This window comes from Canis lupus, chromosome X, assembly GCF_011100685.1.
Source record: "Canis lupus familiaris isolate Mischka breed German Shepherd chromosome X, alternate assembly UU_Cfam_GSD_1.0, whole genome shotgun sequence".
Classification (NCBI taxonomy): domain Eukaryota; kingdom Metazoa; phylum Chordata; class Mammalia; order Carnivora; family Canidae; genus Canis; species Canis lupus.
This window is the reverse complement of record NC_049260.1, coordinates 76,962,772-76,981,668: the sequence shown is the minus strand read 5'-3', so window position 1 is coordinate 76,981,668 and position 18,897 is coordinate 76,962,772. Positions and strand designations below refer to the sequence as shown.

Genomic DNA, 18,897 nt, shown 5'->3' with positions numbered 1-18,897 from the left:
TACCACAATCTGTTTGTTTTCCTGTTGATGGGAATGCAAGGTTTTTTGGTTTTTTTTTGTTTTTTTAAAGATTTTATTTATTTATTCATGAGAGACCCAGAGAGAGCCAGAGACATAAGCAGAGAGAGAAGCAGGCTCTCCACAGGGAGCCTGATGTGGGACTCAAACCCAGGATCCCAGGATCACTACCAAAGCCAAAGGCAGACATTCAACCACTGAGCCACCTACGTGCCCCGGAATGCAAGACTTTTTATGTTTGTTGGCATTATTTTTATCTTTATTTCTCATAATTATTTTTGTTTTGTACAGTATTAGAGTGAATGGATATCATTGTTCTTAGTCCTTTTCCCTCCTGTGCCAACAAATGTATCAGTATTTTATCAATCTTGTCTGGTCATGGTTTTCTCAAATCTGCCATTACATAATCATTCAAGGTGTTCGCTAAACAAACAGAATCCCCCAGTTCCGTGTCCTCAAATTTCTAATTCATAGGTCAGTTAAGGGGTCTAGAAGCTTGTGTTTTTCAGTAGTGCCTCAAGTATTCCCAAAGATCAGGCAACATATGGGAAGCTCTTTGATCAGTTAATAAGAAATAATCTTATTAAATTCTTAAATTGTTTTCTTTAATTTTTAGTGCAATTCAATTTCTTTCTTTTATATCTTCACTATCTTAAATGATTAGGTTAAAAATAAAAAAATACAGACATACATAATGTAGCAAGTTAACAAATTTGATAAACATTCCTATTGATTTTTACTATGTGAATACATACACAAAAGACAACTTTTATAATCCAAGGAAAATACAAAAATTATTTAGAATAATAAATAACCTCTTTTTAAAAAAGTAGTTTCCGTGCCCAGCATGGAGCCCCAAGTTCAAAGCTTGAACTCACAACTCAGAGATCAAGACCTAAATTGAGATCAAGAATCTGACACTTAGCCAACTGAGCCACCCAGGAACCCCTAGAATGATAAATAACCTCTATGTAAAGTATCCCTTATACAAGAAACCATTCTTTCCTAATCCTGTAACGCTTATATGGTGGGTAAGAATTGTCATAATGCTGAAAGTGAAACTGTTCTTTTCTGTGATTACTGTTCTTTTCATGGTCATTAAATATTTTTTGTTGCATTTGTTTCAAATCAAAATATTTTTCAACATGATAACACAAGACACAGAGCAATAGTGATTATGAAAAATATTGATGTTTTAAAATATGTAGCAGTTAAAAAAGATATGTGACAGTTAATGTAACATATCCAGTTCAGAGCTTGATAATATTTTTTAAAAGAATTTTTTTCCTCCTCTACAAAAGCCAACTCATCTTGATAATGTCAGAAGGAATTATTTTTAAAAATTCCAGTTGAGATAGAAACCAATATGAGTGGGATAGTTTCCCTAAGTCTTAAATAAAATGCAAAATATTGTCTGCTTTTTTTATACCTCCATTACACAGAATCACACATAAATTATATGTGTATATAGAAACATTTCATTCCTTTTAGAGTGCATAAAATTCCAGTGTATTGATGTACCAAAAATTGTTAAATGTGATTGCTTTACCCACAAAGCACCAACATAGCTCCTATTGAAAAACACTGAAAATTTTGGATTCTTAACAAAATTTCACAATCATCAAATCACTTCCATGAAGCTCTGTGAACGTCAATTACCCTCCAGAAAGATTGTAAAATTTAGATTCTCACACGTAGTGTATTATAAATAATACCCATACTTTCACTAAAGTCATTTTAAAATGCAATATGGCAAATATATATACATTTATATATGTACAATAAAGTACAAGGAATAATTTTACAGACACCAAAGTGCTTATTACCTAAATTTACCACCCTCTGATATTTAGCATTGTTTCCTGGTAGTCCTCACACTACCTGCATCAGAGGAACATACTAGAAGGACAAGTGGCACGCTGTGGGTGAACAGAGCATGGGGTGGTACCTCCACATGGTGAGATAGGATTGTCATGCAACTTCAAGAAGGAGGTGCCATTTGAGCTGAGAAAGGATAAATAGTCAAGGAAAGTTCTCCAAGGGAGCACGTCAGGTCTGGTCCATGGTACAGATGAAAGGATGTGCAATGGTATACTTTGTAGTTACCATAGATAATCCAGCATTAATTCAGTGTAAGACATTTGTATGGATAAATTGAGGAATTATAGAAAGATAGGGCCAGCCAAGTCTCTGAGAACCTTAAACACTGTGGCCACACAATCAGGATACTATACCCTATAGGTTGTTTATTTCCAAACCTGACAGCATTAGAACCTCTGTATTTTTGTTTGCTTGTTTCTTGTTTAATTTTGGTATTGGGGATAGGTAAAGGGAACAAACATCAAGATCTGAACTGGATTCATCCAAGTTAACTTCTCAACCTACCTTTAGGCCTGGACAGCCAATGCCTATAGTTTTTGTTTTGAGATGATTAACTCTTTCAAACTGAGAGGATCTACAAGTTTTACCTGAAATCACAGATGCATAATGAAGATGCACACCATTAATAATAGAAAGTTTCCACTCTGTAAAATAAAAATCCTTAGCCAAACCCTTCATCTCTCAGATGGGGTATCAGGGCTGTACAGGGCCTGAGTCCAACAACATAAATTTTTATAAACACCATCACATAACAACCACCCTGATCTAGATACAGAACATTATTGGTACCCCAGAGGGCTCCTCCATGTCCTCCTCCAAGTCATTACTACCACTCCCTCTGTGTAAAGTTCACTACTATTCTGATGGCTGTGTCATAGATTAGTTTGCCTGGTTTTGATCTTTACAAAAAAGAAATCATAGAGTATGAACTTTTTTGTGTCTGACTTCTTTGGGTCTGTTATTCAAATTATCACATTTTGCAATAATTTATTTTCATTGTTCTACAGTAGTCCATTCTTTGACTTTACCAAGCTTAATTTATTAGTTCTTGCTGATGGGCATTTGGTTGTTTTCAGCTTTAGGTTATTAATGATTTTTCAAGCAGAAGAGGCTCTCAATTCAAACATGGAACCCAAAAGAAGGAGATGGGGTGTGGAGTGTCGGTGAGGAACTTGGATCAGACCAGCTGAGCACATTGCTGTGTTCACACCCGCCAGTGTCCTAGGCTGCTCCCCTCCTCCCTGGCAGTAGTAGACGTGCCTCTGGCCGGCTAGACACAGAACCTCCATCTGCTATCCCTCCTGCTGGCCAGGGTGCTGTGGGGGCACGGATGGGTGGCCGTGGCAGAGCCGTGCCAGGGCTGCACCACCCCTCCTCAGATTCCCGCCGTGCGTGGGTCCTGCCTCTCTCCCTTGAATTTGTCTGTCCCCCGGTGTAACAGTGAGATACTGTGCTTCCCACCTTCCCTGAGTTTTATAATGAAAATGGGCCTAAAATCTGGTACTTTATTGTTTCACTTAATGAATTGAGGATTCTACTATGCAGAACTGTCCAGAACCTTCAGATAGCTGGTAGGTGGCTGTCTGTCACTGAGTCTCCTCTTTGGGGTAAATTTTCTTGATCCCACACACAGTGTGTTCGGCACTTGGCCAGGGGCCCGGCAGTGTGCTGGGCCTTTGCTTTTGAGCTGGAACACACCTGTATGTGAACAACTTCCAGTTCCGCAGCACTGAGCCCTGCTCCTCCCCTTGGGAGCAGCTTGGGGCCTGCCAGCAGCTAGAGCCTGGGGAGGAGACCCTGGTGACCAGGGGCCACGGGGTAGCCTGGCCTGGGCGGCACACTGGGCTGCGGCAGTGCTCGTCACCAGCTGGCTGCCTCGGCTTCTCTTACCGTGTCTTTGTCCCAAGGTTTCAGCAATTACAGAACTCTCTCCCCTCCTTCCTTTCCCCCTGCCACCTCTGCTTCTGAAATAAGAACCATTTGTGTGACACCAATACTTAACTTAAGAAAGACATGCATTATGTGGTTGTGCAAATATTCAATCTTTTTGAGACACCTAGGAAATTGTTCTAAAATTTGATTTTTTTTTTTTGGCTCAAGACAGTAATTTTCAAACTTTTTAAACCCCTGGTTCCTCTGGTATATTCTGTGACCCTCCTCCTCTCTCAGTTGCACTGCTGATGAGTTAAGAGTTAAGAGTCACATAATTGCCATACTTGCAGTTCCTTGGATAGAAGAAGAAAGGAAAAATGGGAGTGTGAAGTGGAGGCAGCCCTGAAATTCTTTAGGTTCTGTCTCCAACACCTCAAAGGTACTCCATTCTAATGCAACAATCCATTCAGGGTAAGTAGTTCGTTCCTTCATCATTCAATAGTGTCTTTGATTCCTCTTTTTGGTTTTTCACTTGAATAAAACTAATTCTATTATGACCTAGTAAAGAAAACTCGGTAACTTATCAGCAAAGAAATGGAGTAGACACATCATGTAGAAGTCCCTATGCTCCTGATGAATTAGTTGTCAAAGACAGTTGTGAAAGGGGAAGAAAACATGAAAGATCATGGGAGAAGATAGAGCATAAGGAAGGACACAAGGGCCTATGGGTGCAAGGCATAGACTTAGAGGAGTTCACTAGAGAGATACATATGACAAAGATTAGAGGTACTCCTTCTTTTAGGGGGAACATCCTCAGACCAGCAACTCAACCAGATTCCTGAGTCTTGCAGAGCTGAAGGCCGGAGTAAAGATTTGTTTTGTTTTATTTTGTTTTTAAATATTTAAATGCAATGGAGGCATGTTAAGGGATATAATTGATGGGAAAAGCACATTCTAATTCTCCTTTAAAATACTACTTGAATAGGGGTGCCTGGGTGGCTCAATTGGTTAAGCATTCAACTCTTGATTTTGGTTCAGTTCATGATCTCAGGGTCATGGGATTAAATAGTAATGTGGGACTAAAACATACTCCTGAGGCTACTTTCTCATTCTCTTAATAATTCACCTGCCTCATTTTTCATTTGTTCAAAAGTATTAGGTTGAAACTTATGAGGTTGCTGATATATTCCTGTTTTTTAAAGATTATTTATTTGTTTGTTTACTTATGTATTTTTAGGGAGAGAGAGAGAGCACACAGTGAGGATGGGCACATGGAGAGGGAGAGAGAGTCTCAAGCAGACTCCACACTGAGCACAGAGCCTGATGCAGGGCTCAATCTCATGACTCTGAGATCATCTGAGCTGAAACCGAGTTGGAAACTCAACCAACAACAACAACAAAAAAAGGAAACTCAACCAACAAAGCCACCCAGGCGCCTCAACATATGCTTGGTTTCAATTTTAAAAAGTATCAGTTTTGTGGCATTCAACCTACTATCTCTTGGGACCTACCATGTGTCAGGCAATGGGCTAGATGTTGGATATGTCCTGATGAATAAGGTAGACATGGTCCCTCTGAGTATGAAATGTACGGTCTAGTGGGGGAAGAGAAACATTATAAAAACATAATCCTAAATTGTGATAGAGAACATGGTTCTGCGAGAGAGAGCATGAGGGGCTAGATCAAGGAATGAGAGAGGGACTCTCAGAAGCCATAAAACTAAGTTGAGTCCTAAAGGGTGAATAAGAATTAGCCAGGGGGAAGTGATTAGCCTTCCAGAAGGAGAAGCAGCATGTGTACATGCTCTAGAGTAGGAAAGTCCTTGGCCCATTTAGAACAAAAGGAACCCAGTGTGTCTAGAGCTTATCAATAGAGGGGGAGAGTAGCCCGGTTGAGTGGGAGAAGTGGCCAGGAGCTGGGTCTTGCAGAGCTGAAGGCCAGGGTAAATATTTGTTTTGTTTTGTTTTGTTTTGAAATATTTAAATGCAATGGAGGCATGTTAAGGGGTATAATTGATGGGAAGAACACATTCTAATTCTCCTTTACAATACTACTTGGATTGGGGTGCCTGGGTGGCTCAATTGGTTAAGCGTTCAACTCTTTATTTTGGTTCAGCTCATGACCTCAGGGTAGTGGGATTGAACTCTGTGTTGGGCTTTGCACTCAGTGAGGAGTTGGCTTGGGATTCTCTCTCTTCACCCTCTGACACCCTTCAAAGAGATAAAAAATAAATCTCTAAAAAAAATAAAAAAAATAAAATACTACTTGGATTGCCAGATAGAGACTGGATTAGAGAAGATCAAGAGGAGAAACAGAGACCAGTTTACTGATCACTCAGTGAATCTGTGAAAGATACAAAACATTTATAAAACATAATCTAAGACTTCACAGGGAAAGCAGAACTTGAGGTGCCTGGGCAGGTCCACTATTGCACATACAAACTTCTGGGAAAAAAGAAATTTAAAAACTATGAAGTCTTGTCACCTTAATAAGAATAAGAAAAGGGTGGTACTCATAGAGCCAGGGAAGCTGTCCTGAGGAAGAAGTATCTAGGTTGAGCCTTGAAATATCGGGAGGATGAAGAGAAGTTCTGGAAAGGGCTAGTGAGGGATAGAGTAGCTTGGCTGAGGTAGACGTCATGAGTCTGCTAAGTGAGCAAACAATGCCCCATGAAAATCTCCACAAACTCTGGTAAGATTTAAAGCTAAAACAGCTCAAGTATTTGCTTTTAAGAGATATTATCAAGAACATTCAAGGCTGACTTTCAATCTACTTTAGGAGGAAGGGATGTGCCCAACACATCTTGTACTGGTCCATGAAGCAGGGCAAGAATTTGTGAAGGCAGGTGGTATTAATGTTACAAAAGTGGAAGTTTTGTTAAAAATTAATTTTCTTAGAATTCTCTCCACATGGTTCTGTTCCTCATTGACTGGCTTCTTGGGCATCTCTGGGCATAGACACACGTGACTTCCACTTAATCCTAGTGAATGGTTTTACTAAACTCTGGAGAAACTGCTCCTTCTTTTGATTCTTTAATCCCAGGGCTCCAGGAATCTCTTAGGTTTCTATTAGTTGGGGAGACTCTGTTGAATCATATTCATTATTCATGCTCTCACTCTCATTCTTACTCTCTTCGCTCTGAATGTTAGCATTTTCTGGACTACTTTAGTTTTTTATGCCCTGCTTCTCCTTTAAAAGGTTATTCAGACAGGTGATTTGGAGACCCTACTCTTCCGCCATCTTGCTCCTCCCTCTCATTGGATGCAGAGAAAGCATTTGACAAAATACAGCATCCATTCCTGATCAAAACACTTCAGAGTGTAGGGATAGAGGGAACATTCCTCGACATCTTAAAAGCCATCTATGAAAAGCCCACAGCAAATATCATTCTCAATGGGGAAGCACTAGGAGCCTTTCCCCTAAGATCAGGAACAAGACAGGGATGTCCACTCTCACCACTGCTGTTCAACATAGTACTGGAAGTCCTAGCCTCAGCAATCAGACAACAAAAAGACATTAAAGGCATTCAAATTGGCAAAGAAGAAGTCAAACTCTCCCTCTTCACCGATGACATGATACTCTACATAGAAAACCCAAAAGTCTCCACCCCAAGATTGCTAGAACTCATACAGCAATTCGGTAGCGTGGCAGGATACAAAATCAATGCCCAGAAGTCAGTGGCATTTCTATACACTAACAATGAGACTGAAGAAAGAGAAATTAAGGAGTCAATCCCATTTACAATTGCACCCAAAAGCATAAGATACCTAGGAATAAACCTAACCAAAGAGGTAAAGGGTCTATACCCTCAAAACTATAGAACACTTCTGAAAGAAATTGAGGAAGACACAAAGAGATGGAAAAATATTCCATGCTCATGGATTGGCAGAATTAATATTGTGAAAATGTCAATGTTACCCAGGGCAATATACACGTTTAATGCAATCCCTATCAAAATACCATGGACTTTCTTCAGAGAGTTAGAACAAATTATTTTAAGATTTGTGTGGAATCAGAAAAGACCCCGAATAGCCAGGGGAATTTTAAAAAAGAAAACCATATCTGGGGGCATCACAATGCCAGATTTCAGGTTGTACTACAAAGCTGTGGTCATCAAGACAGTGTGGTACTGGCACAAAAACAGACACATAGATCAGTGGAACAGAATAGAGAATCCAGAAGTGGACCCTGAACTTTATGGGCAACTAATATTCGATAAAGGAGGAAAGACTATCCATTGGAAGAAAGACAGTCTCTTCAATAAATGGTGCTGGGAAAATTGGACATCCACATGCAGAAGAATGAAACTAGACCACTCTCTTTCACCATACACAAAGATAAACTCAAAATGGATGAAAGATCTAAATGTGAGACAAGATTCCATCAAAATCTTAGAGAAGAACACAGGCAACACCCTTTTTGAACTCGGCCATAGTAACTTCTTGCAAGATACATCCACGAAGGCAAAAGAAACAAAAGCAAAAATGAACTATTGGGACTTCACCAAGATAAGAAGCTTTTGCACAGCAAAGGATACAGTCAACAAAACTCAAAGACAACCTACAGAATGGGAGAAGATATTTGCAAATGACATATCAGATAAAGGGCTAGTTTCCAAGATCTATAAAGAACTTATTAAACTCAACACCAAAGAAACAAACAATCCAATCATGAAATGGGCAAAAGACATGAACAGAAATCTCACAGAGGAAGACATAGACATGGCCAACATGCATATGAGAAAATGCTCTGCATCACTTGCCATCAGGGAAATACAAATCAAAACTACAATGAGATACCACCTCACACCAGTGAGAATGGGGAAAATTAACAAGGCAGGAAACAACAAATGTTGGAGAAGGGGGATCCCTGGGTGGCGCAGCGGTTTGGCGCCTGCCTTTGGCCCAGGGCGCGATCCTGGAGACCCGGGATCGAATCCCACATCAGGCTCCCGGTGCATGGAGCCTGCTTCTCCCTCTGCCTATGTCTCTGCCTCTCTCTCTCTGTCTCTCTGTGACTATCATAAATAAATAAAAATTAAAAAAAAAATTAAAAAAAAAAACAAACAAAAACAAATGTTGGAGAGGATGCGGAGAAAAGGGAACCCTCTTACACTGTTGGTGGGAATGTGAACTGGTGCAGCCACTCTGGAAAACTGTGTGGAGGTTCCTCAAAGAGTTAAAAATAGACCTGCCCTACGACCCAGCAATTGCACTGTTGGGGATTTACCCCAAAGATACAAATGCAATGAAACGCCGGGACACCTGCACCCCGATGTTTCTAGCAGCAATGGCCACGATAGCCAAACTGTGGAAGGAGCCTCGGTGTCCAACGAAAGATGAATGGATAAAGAAGATGTGGTTTATGTATACAATGGAATATTACTCAGCTATTAGAAATGACAAATACCCACCATTTGCTTCAACGTGGATGGAACTGGAGGGTATTATGCTGAGTGAAGTAAGTCAGTCGGAGAAGGACAAACATTATATGTTCTCATTCATTTGGGGAATATAAATAATAGTGAAAGGGAATATAAGGGAAGGGAGAAGAAATGTGTGGGAAATATCAGAAAGGGAGACAGAACGTAAAGACTGCTAACTCTGGGAAACGAACTAGGGGTGGTAGAAGGGGAGGAGGGCGGGGGGTGGGAGTGAATGGGTGACGGGCACTGGGTGTTATTCTGTATGTTAGTAAATTGAACACCAATAAAAAAATAAATTAAAAAAATAAAATAAAATAAAAGGTTATTCAGTATGTCTTCCTGCTGTTGATCTTACACTCAGGGCCTATTGGAGGTACAGAGTACTCTGAGTCCTTCCCATTTTTGAGCTCCCAGTATAGTGTATGCTTATCCAACATCAGCTTCTTCTTTCATCTCTTATCTAAACTCCAAATATCTAAATTGCCTCCCCACCCCTCCTTAGTAACACCTTCAGCAGGCAGGCTCTAACTATTCTGAACCTGTCAGGATTTGGAATTTCTCTGAAGACTGTTACTGGTTGAGGATGACTAATGATCTTAAAATGGCCCAGTCAGATTGAAGAGGTCTTATATTCCATGGTTGGGAAAGAGGTTATCCTTTCTCTCCTGAGGGGCAGAAACAGAAATGAATATATCCTCAATCACCACAATAGCCATCTTGTTGCATCAGGGGTAAACACCAGCCTTAGGATGAAGCTGACACCAGGCATGGTAGAAGTTAACCAGAGATGGAAACCAGGGTCCTTGATGAAGTCCTGAATCAATCAGCCCTGAAGCCTGTTCTACCTATTTCTGCTCCTTCTCCTATGTGAAATATAAACTTCCTTAATATTTAAGCAAATTTTAGTCAATTATTCTTTACATACAGCTGATATTCCCTACTCAATATAATTAAAATAACAATATTAGAGAATTTTCCATTTCTTCCTATTCAGAACTACTACATTATTTATAATGGCCAGATAGCTTTCTAAAGTATTAATGCATCTTATGTATTTATCTTTCCCTTATTAGTGTTAAAGTCATATCCAGGTTTTTGACTTTTCAAAATTGCTAAAGTAAACATCCTGCTCTTCCATAAACAATTGACACTTGAACAACATCAGTTTGAACTGTATGGGTTGATTTATAGGTGAATTTTTTGCAGTACAATACTGTAAATATATTTTTCTCTTCCTTATGATTTTCCTTTTTTTCATGATTTTATTTTATTCATGAGAGACAGAGAGAGGGAGAGAGGCAGAGACATAGGCAGAGGGAGAAGCAGGCTCCATGCAGGAAGCCCTATGTGGGACTCAATCCCAGGACACTCAACCACTGGGCCACCCAGGCGTCCCCCTTATGATTTTCCTAATAACATTTGCTTTTCTCTAGCTTACTTTATCATAGAAATACTATATATCTAAAATATATATATATTTTTTAGAAGTTTAATTCTTTATTAAGATATTTATTTATTTATTTATTTATTTATTTATTTATTTATTCATGATAGAAGCAGAGACACAGGCAGAGGGAGAAGCAGGCTCCATGGAGGGAGCCTGATATGGGACTCGATCCTGGAACCCCAGGATCACGCCCCGGGCCAAAGGCAGGCACTGAACTGCTGAGCCACCCAGGGATCCCTAAAATATATATTTTATACTAATATATATTATGTTATATATCCATATAACATGAAGAATATGTGTTAACTGACTTTATATTTTTGGTAAGGCTTCCAGTCAACAGTATGCTATTAGTAATTAGGTTTTTAGAGGTCAAAAATTATATGTGGAATTTTGACTGTGCAGGGTGTTAGCACCCTTAACCTCTGCATTGTTCAAAGGTCATCTTATTTACACGCTTGCACATTTGGATGTTTTCACAGTTCCAATACAAATCATTTTTATGATTTCTCAGCTGGAATGTAGTCATAAGCATAGAATTTCTATTTAAAGACTAGAGAATTGTTTTAAGACTTTTGATACATATTTTCAAACTATATTTCAGAAAAGTTGAACCAGTTTTCAGTCTCACCAACACTGTATGAAACTGCCCACGCTCTTTTATGTTTTCACTGTATGAAGGAACACTTATCTCTAGGTATAAATCACTAATAATGACTTGGATTCAAAAGTCACACTGTGTTCAAATTCCAGCTCCACAAGTTAATAGTCACATGGCTTTGGGTATGTGGTTCATTCTTCTTAACTATAAAATGGCCTAACAATAGTATCCTCATGCAACTTATGTGGTTAGGGAAATTGAATAAGTCAGGTAAAATATTTAGATTATAATAATGATCAATAAATGTTGGTTGCTATTATTAAAATTATTTACCAACTTGTCACTTTAAAAAAATTTGGTCTCATTTGCATATCCTTGCTTACCAATGAAACTGGTCATTTTTTCCATGTAACTATTACACAGCTGTAAAATTGTTTAACTTTTACTTTTTTCTTGGAAGGATTTCAAACACGTGGAGGTTAAGGACCACCCTACTAAAAGATGAAAGGGTCAACCAGGAAATTAGAGAAGAATTAAAAAGATTCATGGAAACTAATGAGACTGAAGATACAACCGTTCAAAATCTTTGGGATACAGCAAAAGCAGTCCTGAGGGGGAAATACATCGAATTATAAGCATCCATCCAAAAACTGGAAAGAACTCAAATACAAAAGCTAACCTTACACTTAAAGGAGCTGGAGAAGGAACAGCATATGAAAACTTCACGCAGCAGAAGAAGACAGTTAATAAAGACTCGAGTAGAACTCAATGAAATCGAGACCAGAAGAACTGTGGAACAGAGTAACAAAACCAGGAGTTGGTTCTTTGGAAGAATTAATAAGATAGATAAACCATTAGCCAGCCTTATTAGAAAGAAGAAGGAGAAAAGACTCAAATTAATAAAATCATGAATGAGAAAGGAGAGATCACCACCAATACCAAAGAAATACAAACGATTTTAAAAACTTATTATGAGGGGATCCCTGGGTGGCGCAGCGGTTTAGTGCCTGCCTTTGGCCCAGGGCGTGATCCTGGAGACCCGGGATCAAATCCCACGTCGGGCTCCCGGTGCACGGAGCCTGCTTCTCCCTCTGCCTGTGTCTCTGCCTTTCTCTCTCTCTGTGTGTGACTGTAATAAATAAATTTAAAAAAACTTATTATGAGTAGCTATATGCCAATAAATTAGGTAATCTAGAAGAAATGGACGCATTTCTGGAAAACCACAAAGTACCAAAACTGAACAGGAAGAAAGAGAAAACCTGAACAGGCCGATAACCAGGAAGGATATTGAAGCAGTCATCAAAAACCTCCCTAGACACAAAAGTCCAGGAACAGATGGCTTCCCAGGGGAATTCTATCAAACGTTTAAAGAAGAAACCATACCTATTCTACTAAAGCTGTTCCGAAAGACAGAAAGGGATGGAACACTTCCAAACTCGTTCTATAAGGCCAGCATCATCTTAATTCCAAAACCACACAAAGACCCCACCAAAAGGAGAATTCTAGACCAATATCCCTGATGAACACAGAAGCAAACATTCTCAACAAAATACAAGCCAATAGGATCCAACAGTACATTAAGAAGATTATTCACCATGACCAAATGGGATTTATCCTGGGATGCAAGGTTATACACTCAAAGCATTCAATGTGATTGATCATATCAACAAGAGAAAAACCAAGAACCATATGACCCTCTCAGTAGATGCAGAGGAAGCATATGACAAAATACAGCTTCCATTCCTGATCAAAACTCTTCAGAGTGTAGCGATAGAGGGAATATTCCTCAGCATCTTAAAAGCCATCTGCTAAAAGCCCACAGCAAATATCATTCTCAATGGGGAAGCACTGGGAGCCTTTCCCCTAAGATCAGGAACAAGATAGGGATGTCCACTCTCACCACTGCTGTTCAACATAGTACTAGAAGGCCTAGCCTCAGCAATCAAGCCACAAAAAGAAATAAAAGGCATTCAAATTGGCAAACTAGTCAAACTCTCCCTCTTCACAGAAGACATGATACTGTACTTAGACAACCCAAAAGAGTCCACCCCAAGATTGCTAGAACTCATACAGCAATTCAACAGTGTGGCAGGAAACAAAATCAATGCCCAGAAATCAGTGGCATCTCTCTATACACTAACAATGAGACTGAAGAAAGAGAAATCAAGGAGTCAATCCCGTTGACAATTGCACCCAAAAGCATAAGATACCTAGGAATAAACATAACCAAAGAGGTAAAGGACGTATACCCTAAAAACTACAGAACACTTCTGAAGGAAATTGAAGAAGACACAAAGAGATGGAAAAATATTCCATGCTCCTGGATTGGAAGAATTAATACTGTGAAAATGTCAATGTTACCCAGGGCAATTTACACATTTAATGCAATACCTATCAAAATACCATGGACTTTCTTCAGAGAGTTGAAACAAATCATCTTAAGATTTGTGTGGAATCAGAAAAGACCCCGAATAGCCAGGGAAATATTAAAAAAAGAAAACCATAGCTGGGGGCATCACAATGCCAGGTTTCAGGTTGTGCTACAAAGCTGTGTTCATCAAGACAGTGTGGTCCTGGCACAAAAACAGACACATAGATCAATGGAACAGAATAGAGAATCCAGAAGTGGACCCACAACTTTATGGTCAACTAATATTCGACAAAGGAGGAAAGACTATCCACTGGAAAAAAGACAGTCTCTTCAATAAATGGTGCTGGGAAAATTGGACATCCACATGCAGAAGAATGAAACTAGACCATTCTCTTACACCATATACAAAGATAAACCCAAAATGGATGAAAGATCTAAATTTGAGACAAGATTCCATCAAAATCCTAGAGGAGAACCCAGGCAACACCCTTTTTGAACTTGGCCACAGCAACTTCTTGCAAGATACATCCATGAAGGAAAGAAAAGCAAAAATGAATTTTTGGGACTTCATCAAGATAAGAAGCTTCTGCACAGCAAAAGAAACAGTCAACAAAAGTAAAAGACAACCTACAGAACGGGAAAAGATATTTGCAAATGACGTATCAGATAAAAGGCTAGTATCCAAGATCTATAAAGAACTTATTAAATAGCAAAGAAACAAACAATCCAGTCATGAAATGGGCAAAAGACATGAACAGAAATCTCACAGAGGAAGACATAGACATGGCCAAAAAGCACATGAGAAAATGCCTTGCATCACTGGCCATCAGGGAAATACAAATCAAAACCACAATGAGATACCACCTCACACCAGTGAGAATGGGAAAATTAACAAGGCAGGAAACAACAAATGTTGGAGAGGATGTGGAGAAAGGGGAAGGAACCCTCTTGCAGTGTTGGTGGGAATGTGAACTGGTACAGCCACTCTGGAAAACTGTGTGGGGGTTCCTCAAAGAGTTAAAAATAGAACTGCCCTACCACCCAACAGTTGCACTGCTAGAGATTTCCCCCAAAGATACAGACGTAGTGAAACGCCAGGACACCTGCACCCCAATGTTTCTAGCAGCAATGTCCACAATAGCCACACTGTGGAAGGAGCCTCGGTGTCCATCGAAAGATGAATGGATAAAGAAGCTGTGGTCTATGTATACAATGGAATATTACTCAGCCATTAGAAATGACAAATACCCACCATTTGCTTCGACATGGATGGAACTGGAGGGTATTATGCTGAGTGAAATAAGTCAATCGGAGAAGGACAAACATTATATGGTCTCATTCATTTGGGGAATATAAAAAATAGTGAAAGGGAATAAAGGGGAAAGGAGAAAAAATGAGTGGGAAATATCTGAAAGGGGGACAGAACATGAGAGACTCCTAACTCTGGGAAATGAACAAGGGGTGTTGGAAAGGGAGGTGGGTAGGGAGTGGGAGTGACTGGGTGACGGGCACTGAGGGGGGCACTGACGGGATGGGCACTGGGTGTTATGCTATATGTTGGCAAATTGAACTCCAATAACAAATTTTTAAAAAATCTTCTGTATGCTTTACACTTTGCACATCTCATACTGTGTTAACCATGTTTCAAGTTCTTAATAACCACATGCAGCTCAATATTACCATTTTTCAGAGTATATACTTTTAATTTTTATGTAGTGAATCTAAAGGCCTTTTAAATTTTCTTACTCTTTACATTTTAATGCTTCTTTCCACTGAATTCAGATATTCACCTTTATGTTCTTCATTATGGTTCCTATTTAAGAGTTGAGACAATAAATATATACACCTAGCAGCCCTTTAGACATTAATGTACATCAGAATTACCAGGATTTCTTGCTAAATATTAGAGTTCTGGATCTCCATTCAGTAGATTTAGGGGAGGACCAAGAGTCTACATTTCTTTTTTTTTTAAGATTTATTTACTTGAGAGAGAGAGCTAGAGAGAGCATAAGGGAACGTGGGAGTGGGGGCAGAGAAAGAGGGAGAGAGAAAATCTCAAGCAGACTCTTCACTGACCATGGAAGATGCTAAATTAATCTTACCACCCTGAGATCATGACCTGAGCCAAAACCTGAGATTAACTGACTAATCCACCCAAGCACCCCAAAGAGTCTAGATTTTCAAGAAATTCCTTAGGTGATTCTCCCACACACTCCTCAGGTGAAGCTGCATATCCAAGTTTATTTTATTCAGGGACTGAACTGAGACAAGAACTTAAAGACAAGAACTTAAAGCTCTTATTAACTGTATTTTGTTAAGAGCCTACCTCTTGCCAGGCAGAATTCAGCTTGACCAGCAGAAGAAGATACTGGACTGGTGAGAATTATCTTTGGAAACTCTGATAAATATCTGAAAGGAAAATTTGAGCATAGGCAGTCTTGCCTAATAGGTGGAGATGAGGACAAAAATAGGTAAACATAGCTCACATACCTGATTCTATTTCAGTCATGTGAAACAAACAGAGTCCTTAATTTATAAAGAATTCTTGGGTTTATTCTTCTGGCTAAAATATCCAAATTTCATAACCAATTATTTATTATGTGACCCTCTTACCTTCAAGGTCATTAAAAATAGTTTCCATTTCTTCTAAAACTACAGAAAATATAAAAGAAAACACATCAACTCATCTCACAAAAATGAGTCCCTGTATTAAATAAATCCTTTGGTATATTTAATTTCAGCATTTTTTCTTCATGTACTAAATACATAAATATAAGATTCGAAGTAAAAATACAGAGGTTGCTTTTTTAAAACTGCTTTATTGGTTTCACAACATATGAACATCTTTCCATGCAATAGGTAAAATTCTCCTGCTAACAAAATCTTACAGATTGGGTCAAAAACACAACATTTAACTCTAAGTAATAATAGACATACCAGAAATGAGTGACATGAAAAGGTTTACAACAAACGTATATCACGAACACGTTAAGTTTAGAAAGCAAGAGTCTCCCTATTAATTTCAGGGATAATATCAGGATTCAAGGCATAAGGCAAAACTCATCCTGATGGTCACGGTGAGGAGGGTCAGTGCTAACTGCCTGTAGACTATGACTGAACTGCTTTTCCTTCAGCTTTTGCATGAGTTGTCTCATCTCCTCCCCAATCTTTTCCATATTCTCTTCTCTCATCCTTCCCTGTGGCTCTTCAAGCCTCTGAAACACATCCCACCTATACTGCAGGATGGGCTGCCTAACACGGAACCGCCTACGATTTACTCTAGGCACACAATATTCACCAGTTTCCAAAGGGAGGGCCAAGGGCTCTCCTTTATTAGTACTTTGCTCCTTTTCATCATATTTTTTATTTTCCTGGTCAGTATTTTCCATGTTGAGATTTTTTACTGCGTGTTCCTCTTGGGACGCCATTGCTCCTAGGAGACAAAAGATAAAAGAAGGGGTTGAGTTTTTGGTGGACAGGTCAGCACCGAGGACAGAAGCCTTACTGCTCATCTTTCAGAGCCCTGGATATCAACGGTTTTTAAAAATTTCATTTTCCTACCTGAAAAGCCTTGTGCGCCCTCTAGGGGGCCTCCAGTTCGGACCCTCCCCCTTCTCTCTCTTCTCTGTCTTACCTCCCTCCAAACCCACCATTTTCCTACAGTTCCATCCCCAGGCTTCTGCAGTCACCAAAATGGAGGATGGGGGACAGGGGATGACGTAGATGGGAGGGGGTCTCAAACTCGGCTCTGCACCCGACCCCCACTCTGTCCCCCGCACCGACCTGGGCCTATCCTTGCTGTCTCCTCCTTCTCCCGATTCTCGCCGTGTGGGCGCCGCCGCGACACTTGACACCTAGGCCTGCAGTCCTGCAAAGGGCCAGCGTGGAGGGAGTGGGGGGTGTTGCGAAGCGTTTGGCGCCGACCTGCCACCACCTGGTTCCTTCCGGGTCCCGGGCCCCCCTGGCCGCCCCCTAATCCCCATCTCCGGCTCTCAACCCTAACGTCCCCCCACCCCGCCCGGGAGGTTCACTATTTTCCTGCAGGAACTGGGGGTGATTTCCAATCGCTCTTAGTTGCTCTGCTGCTCTCTGGCCGTCCCAGCACCCCCACCCCAGGGGGCCACTATGGATGTTCCCAAGAATGCCGAGGGTGGAGAAAGCTGGCCCGGACCCGCTGCGCTGATCCTAGGAGCCGGCCCCGGAGCCCTTACCTGCTCCGCTTTCCTCGGGACTGATGCCAGCCCGCCGGGCGCAGAACAGCTGGGAGCAGGTACCCAGACGGGAGTGACGACTGCACCGAAGGCTGAGTTGCTCTGCAGCTCCACGTCACGTGAGCGCCCCGCGTCACCAACGCGTTCGCTCCCCTCCCACTCCACTCCCTCTGGACGGGGCAGGGAGCTCTACTGGACCCTCATCCCCACGTCCCCTATGTACCAACTACCCCTCTGTGGGTTTGTGCACGGGGCCACGACGCTCACCGTCTTGTCAGTCACTCAGTTTTTGTACTCTCCAATCTGAGGGCCAGCTAGTGGCCTCACCGCTTAGCGGTTGGGGTTTGCCCATCTTTGGTTACCAGGGAAGGTCTGCATATCACCCTCCCCCTCTCCCCAAGGCCTTGGCATTGGCTTGGTCTTTTCAGTTTTTTCTTCTCTTCTCCCTAGTTGTGTATCTGCTTCCTAAAATTTTCTCTTTATTATTTTTTTTAAATAAGTATTGCTCAAAAAACATAATTATGAGGTTTCACTCTTATAAGACATGCTTCAACACAGGAAACTCATTTTTTATGTTCTGCATCACACAGAAAATATTTTCTCTGGGCTCCACAAAACTTCATTTTAGAACATTCTACCTTGTTTTAATATTTTGTGAAAAAAGGGGGGGGGGAGGGGTGCATTGGGGGACAGGGAATCTTCCTGAACACGAACAGTGTTTTGAAAATGCTCAAAGAGAAATCCAGGTGTCAGATCTTGGTCATTCTATATAAATAATCCACTGTTTCCCCTATTTCTGAAACAAATTTTAAGATTTGTTAATAAACATTTATATTTTATTCTATGATAACATTCATTATGTATGGAAAAGTATTTGGTGACAACTGAAGCCATCTGCTGAAATTTGATGGCTATTATTGATGATTTTGAATACCTAAACAAAGGGAAGTGCTCTGAGGCAGTGGCAGGTTGAGGGATGCAGAGATAGATTGTCCCTGCCCTGACAAGAAATCGGGAAGGTGCCTGTCTTCCCAATGCCACATACAAGGGCCTTTTATTTCCTACATTCAG

General features: G+C 40.4%; 1 protein-coding gene across 1 annotated transcript; it reads right to left on the bottom strand.

The window, feature by feature from the left end:
• Window positions 1-16,414: 16,414 nt before the first annotated feature.
• LOC100684429 (protein BEX1-like) lies at window positions 16,415-17,986 on the bottom strand. Its single transcript, XM_038586561.1, has 3 exons — window positions 17,827-17,986; window positions 17,399-17,483; window positions 16,415-17,048 (listed from the first exon to the last, which is right to left on the bottom strand). Exon 3 carries the CDS (start codon window positions 17,041-17,043, stop codon window positions 16,657-16,659), a length of 387 nt encoding a protein of 128 aa, XP_038442489.1. The 5' UTR covers window positions 17,044-17,048; window positions 17,399-17,483; window positions 17,827-17,986; the 3' UTR covers window positions 16,415-16,656.
• Between the last annotated feature and the right edge of the window lie 911 nt (window positions 17,987-18,897).